A 6,213-nucleotide genomic window follows, 5' to 3' on the forward strand; every position below is an offset into this window, starting at 1 on the left:
AAGAAGACTTCAAAAGTAAGTAGCAACCTCTGTTGAAAACGGACAAAATTTGGCATCATGGTGTTATCAAATACCTGCAGAGAAAGGGTTTAGCCCCCTCAAGAACATTCATGCTGACATGGTTGCTGCAGTAGGGGATGATGCTCCAACTTTATCAACTGTGCAAAAGTGGGCAGCTGAATTTAGGAGGGGAAGAGAGAGCTTTGAAGATGACCCGAGGTCTGAACGTCCTGCAATTGCCACACGAGGTCTGAATGTCCAGGCAATTGACTATAAATCAAATAACGAATGCTATTAGCATATCCCATGGGAGAGTTGAGAATATTCTGCACAATGAACTTAGCATGACGAAGGTTTATGCTAGGTGGGTGCCATGTCTTCTGACACCTGATCAAAAGTATACCAGGCTGATCACATCATGGGAAATCTGACATTGTTTGAGGCAGATCCAGCTGGCCTCAAAGTTCTCTAACCTAGGACGAGTGTTGGTTTCATCACTTTGAGCTACAAGCAAAGAGACAATCCAGGCAATGGAAACACCCTCCCTCGCCTGCTCCAAAGAAGATCAAAGTTGTTTTACCTGCAGAGAAGGTGACGGCCTCAGCTTTTTGGGATGCAAGAGGCTTTGTGTTTACTGACTGTCTTCTAAATGGCCACATCATCAATGTGAGGCAGTTGGAAAAGTCTATCAAGACTAAATGGCCAGAAAAACTGACAAAACGGGCCACACAGAGTGTACTGGGTATAAAAACTTGTTAAACAAGTGGAAGAATTATCTCCCTTAGATTTATAAATTTTTTTTTTCCGTCTTTAATATAGAGGAAAAGGGTGTACCCTTAGTCTAGTCTTTTTTAGGGTGAAGGGGAGAGGAATAAATGGGTGAAACTAATAATTAACGGTCATTTGGAATTATTAAATATTAGTGCGTACTCAGCGTGGATGTATTGTCAGAATCAGCTGAGTAACGGACAAATTGCTTTGCAGTATCGATGGTCTGAGATCAAATCCCATCAAATGTTGATTTGCATTAATCATCATCATCATCGATTAACGTCCGCTTTCCATGCTGGCATGGGTTGGACGGTTTGACTGCGGTCTGGCAAGCCAGAAGGCTGTACCAGGTTCCAGTCTGATCTAGCAATGTTTCTACAGCCGGATGCCCTTCCTAACACCAACCACTCCAAGAGTGTAGTGGGTGCTTTTTACGTGCCACTGGCACAGGGGCCAGTTAGGCGGCAATGGTATTGGCCACATTTGGATGGTGCTTTTTTCATGCCCCTGGCACAGGAGCCAGTCAGGTGGACCTGGCATCGACTACGTTTGGATGGTGCTTTTTACGTGCCACCAGCACGATAGCCAGTCAGGGGGCACTGGCCACAGCTACGATTTTAGTTTTACTTGACTCAACAGGTCTTAAGCATCTCATATCGCCTGACGTATCAAGGGTACTCTTAAATGGGCCGGACATGTAACACTGGGTCTCCTCAATCACAGCATATCTCCAAAGGTCTCGGTCTCCTGTATTGCCTGTGTGAGGCCCAACGTTTGAAGGTCATGCTTCATCACCTCATCACGTCTTCCTCGGTCTACCTCTTCCATCGGTTCCTTCCAAAGTTAGAGTGTGTCACTTCCTCACACAGCTGTCCTCATCCATACGTAACACATGACCGTACCAGCACAGTCGTCTCTCTTGCACACCACATTTGATGCTTCGTATGTCCAACTTTTCTCTCAGGGTGTTCACACTCTGTCGTGTATACACATCCAGCGGATCATACTAGCTTCATTTCTTTTAAGCCTATGCATCGTGTCCTCAGCAGTCATGGCCCATGTTTCACTGCTGTGTAGCATGGCAGTTCACACACATGCATCATCCTGAGCAAGAGGCCCTTAGTTGCCAGCAGAGATAGAAGCTCCCTGAATCCTCTTAAACTTGCTAAAATAATATTTGGGATGTCTTATCTCGCTACTAATTATAGATTAATTTTGAGGATCTCAACAAACACTGTGCAATTGAAAAGAAAATTAAGAAAACTTTTCAAATATAAGGTGGAAGTATACAAAAATAAACATTTGGTGCTACTTTAGCATGCAGCCTATTGCAGTGTCCTGTCTATGCTGTAAAATTACTTTTAGCATGCGGTCTACTTTTTCTTAACCTGAGTTAATTTTAACCATAACATTGCTGTTAAAGGATTTCTCTAGACGTATAATTTTTACAGAGGAAACAGTAGTTGCATTTTTACTAGAAAACAATCTTCTGGATACATCACAAGAAGCAGACCCTTGTCATCGATGTGATAGTGTCATGCAAGAAAAACGAAAACCTAACAGAAGTGGAGAATACTGGCCTATATTTCGCAGTTATTGCACTGAACTGATTGCACTTGCATTTAATTTTGATTCTTATTTTGTAAAAAAAAAAATCTTTAGATATGGCACCAATTTAAGAAACTACTGCTAGAACTATTTATCTTCTCCAATAACATGTAAATCTTCGTACATCTTGTAAGGAGTCACCATATTCTCCTCAGGGCAGTGAACTGGTAGAAATGTCTTATAGCATCAGGCTAAATACGGTAAAGCGAACAGACGAGGAAACCTCTACTGGCCACCTAGTCTGTGAGGTATAGCAGCTAAATTCTCTCAAGTAATACTTTACTGTCTAAAACAAAAGGAGGAACACAAGAGATAATGTAGTCCTTGATAGACAAAAACGATGGAATGGTGAGGTCAACTAAATCAGCTGTTCTGAAACTAACAAATACCAGCCCCGCCACCCATATGAAGAAAAAATTTGGAAATTATTCCGCAACCTCACCCTCTTCATTAAGGCGTTGTGGCATGGCAACCCATCCATCCCCTTTTCCTTCCTCACATCCTCTAGAAGGAAGCTCGCCTCTTCTCCTCCAAAAACCTGCCTTGAGTTCGATAAGTGATTAAAAAGTAACCTTAGTCACCTAGGAGAAATCAACGATATCGTTAAGTTAATCATTTAAAGGGAGATAACCTATAAAATTGAATCGGCCACGATGACATTAAATGGATTGACTTCGCTAAAGACACCGCTCGATCCCGTCGCCTCATTGTTTTACATTTTTTTAATTTGCATAAATGAAGTCGGAGTAATTATTTACAGAGCTGTGTGTTCTTCCTACTCTCTCTCTCTTGAATTAAGAGTACGACTGTATTTTATTCAGAAGCCAGTATGGCTCTGTGCTTAAGAAATTTGTTTCCCAACTACATGGTTCCTGATTCAGTCCTCACTATGCAGCATCATGGGCAATGGTCTCTTTGTATAGCGGTGGACTGACCAATGCCTTGTGAGCAAATCTGATGGGCAGAAACTGCAGAACCCTGATATAATTTATCGACTTGAAACTCATTGCAAAGCTGCATGATAAACAACAGTACCACCACATCTGCCATACACACACCATTCAGACTTCTGATGCCACCACCATCAATATCTTTGACTTTGCTGCCTTTCCCTCCACCACCATCACCACTGTCATCCCTGACCGCCTTGGCAATCACCACTACCACACCACCGCCTCTGCCTCTATCACAACATTACCATTAGTGTTCAGTCCCTCTTTCTCTCTCTCTGTCTTTGCCACCACCCTCACTATCTCTATGCCTACTATTACTCTCACCCCAGCATGAGTGATAGTAGAAGTGTCACTGAATAGTGAGAGAGGGGGGGATCAAAGTATGACACATTGACACACAGAAATTAGTTTTTGCATTTATTATATTATATAATGTTTAGACCTATCAACCCCAGTTTTTTGTCTAAAAAAATGGTGAAAGCAAACTTACCATCCTATTGCTCCCATTTCTTTAGCCCTCTCAGAACCTCTTTTAGCTTCTTGGAGAAGTTCAGCAACAGCTAACCTGATAATTAAAACATATATGACAAGTTAGATACATTGTGAGCATTCTGAGATTTGATGCTAAATAAATTAGAGATTCAAAAACCAAAAAGACAAGAAAAGGGATTTAAGATGTAGTATTGGTTGCAAAATATATAGAATCGATTGAAGAATGTTTGTTGTAATGCTGGGTTACTAATCATTTGGTATAAATTCAAGCCTTACAAGCCTCCCAGACATGGTCCTCACACATGAGGACAGTTATCTCAGCATAAGGCTATGAGGTTGGCTATGTAAAACCTATATAAAGCTCCAAAATGATAAACTTATATAAAGCTCTAAAAGACGTTTTATTCATTATGTGCATAATTTGCAGAAATAATTTTACAAAAGAAAATGGGCAATCATAATCAATGGAAATGAAAATTAGTCAAAAGATGTAGACATTCCCTCAATTACACTCTGCAGCAGGGAATATTGGTATATGTCATTAGAAGTTGTTTAGGAAACTCACTGTTGGACAATACAGCGAGTGATTGTAAGGTAAAATTGGCACTGCAACAGCCAAGCACATTCATGTTGCATCTTTTAACGTGAAATATCAATGATAATAGCGACTGAGGATGACTTTAGATAGTCACTCTACCTGATAGATAAAACAGCGAAATGTTCTTTAAATTACATTACTGTATCACAAAAAATGCATTGCACAGAATGTATTCCAAGGTACCCAATACTCAGAAAAGATCGGAAAGCTGTTGATCATAGGTATACTCAACCAGGGCTGAACTAGGGTTAAGCAACAACGATGTATCACCTCTATGACAAGAACCAGACGTTTAACACGCATCAATCTAACCCATAACAGGAGCCAGCTCTACAAAATAACCAAACATTCTTTTTTTTGCTCAAGCAGAGCACGACAAATTTGCTTTTAAAAGATAGGACGTGTCAACTAGGCTCTTTTATAGTAACATAGTCAAGGTGAAGGAAAAACGATTTTGTTTTTTATTATCATGTTAGGAAAACAACTAGTGGAAATTAAGCACATGAAATGATGAGGTTTTTGTTTGTTTTACTTATGTAGAATGGTTACACCGTTCTTGTTGCACAAGAAAATGGAGGAAAAATATATATGCGTCATAAAACCTCGTAAAGTTAGAAACTCTTCATTAAGTATTAACTTAGCCATAATTAAACTACAAAAGGAAGACAGTCACGCAATATTACTATAAACCAAGAAACCTTTAATAACAAAGGAGAACCCAAAACAACGAGACCCCAAAATGTAAAATATTCAGACGACAAGAATGTCTCACAACTACTCGCATTGTAGGCTGCCTAAATTTTTTTCAAGTATTGGGAACTGAAATTCCGGACCCGAAGAAAATTTTAAAAATTCTTCCCAGACGCAAATTTTGTCATCTAAATCCAGGACATGTCCTGGAAAATATGAACGTATGATAACAGTTTAATTGCTGATATTTATAAAGTCCACTTACGCATCAAGATCGTCCTTCGCCATGATGTTATTGCCAGACGGTACCGGAAGAAAACACGTCCCCTTCGAAAAGAGATCCCTATTGTTAGAGTGCTTTCGTCATCTTTAACTGTTCCTTTCGTATTTCAGCTTTGTATGTTATGCTTCTTGCTAGAGTTGTGATTTTAACGGAAAAGTCAAGTTTGTCTTTCTATCAGAGATACTTTACTCTTGTTGTTTAGCCCCAGGTCGAACACGCATATGATCAAAAGATACTGCGGTAATCTTCCAGTTTCGAGGAGGTAAAAGAAATATTCAAGGGAAATAACTGAATGACTTACCAGTATTATCCGTACTACCTTTTCTCTAAAACAGCATGCGATGGAATTTTTTTTTTATAAAAGTTTAAAATGTTTTTTTCTGTCACCACGTGTAATAAGTCCGCATGGTACTAGACAGTCGACGCAGGTAAACTTATTTCTAATAAGTCGACGACGCGCACACCATTCCAACATTCTGTATCCTGAGCTACTGCTTAAATCACAGATTTTCCATTTTTCCTCTAATATTAATTCAGGAGTCAGGATTTCGTTTTCAGCAACGATAAGATGTTGTGCAGCCGGTCTTCCACGAGGCATTTTCGATTTCTCATAAGAAACTAAGATATTCAATCACGTGTGTGATTTATATATAAACAGTTAACGTCAATCAAATCACGTGATTTATTTATAAACAAAGTAGTACGGATAATACTGGTAAGACGTTCAGTTATTTCCCCTTGTGATTTATTTACTTTTTTAATCCCTCGAAACTGGAAGATTACCAGATATTGCAACCATCTCACTGCTACTTTTTCTA

The 6,213-nt window shown here is 39.6% G+C and overlaps 1 protein-coding gene across 2 annotated transcripts in view; it reads right to left on the reverse strand.

The window, feature by feature from the left end:
- The window catches only part of LOC106884296 (protein POLR1D), a 7,360-nt gene extending 1,209 nt beyond the window's left edge, over window positions 1-6,151 (reverse strand). The window contains exons 1-2 of one of the 2 annotated variants that reach the window (XM_014935599.2): window positions 5,697-6,151; window positions 3,823-3,897 (exon numbers count right to left, since the gene is read on the reverse strand). In XM_014935599.2, coding sequence (XP_014791085.1) covers window positions 3,823-3,839 — 17 coding nt within the window. In that variant the 5' untranslated portion in view covers window positions 3,840-3,897; window positions 5,697-6,151. The other variant, XM_014935598.2, reaches the window with a different exon arrangement.
- Between the last annotated feature and the right edge of the window lie 62 nt (window positions 6,152-6,213).

The sequence above is a fragment of the Octopus bimaculoides genome, chromosome 13 (genome assembly GCF_001194135.2).
Source record: "Octopus bimaculoides isolate UCB-OBI-ISO-001 chromosome 13, ASM119413v2, whole genome shotgun sequence".
NCBI classification, from domain to species: Eukaryota; Metazoa; Mollusca; class Cephalopoda; order Octopoda; family Octopodidae; genus Octopus; species Octopus bimaculoides.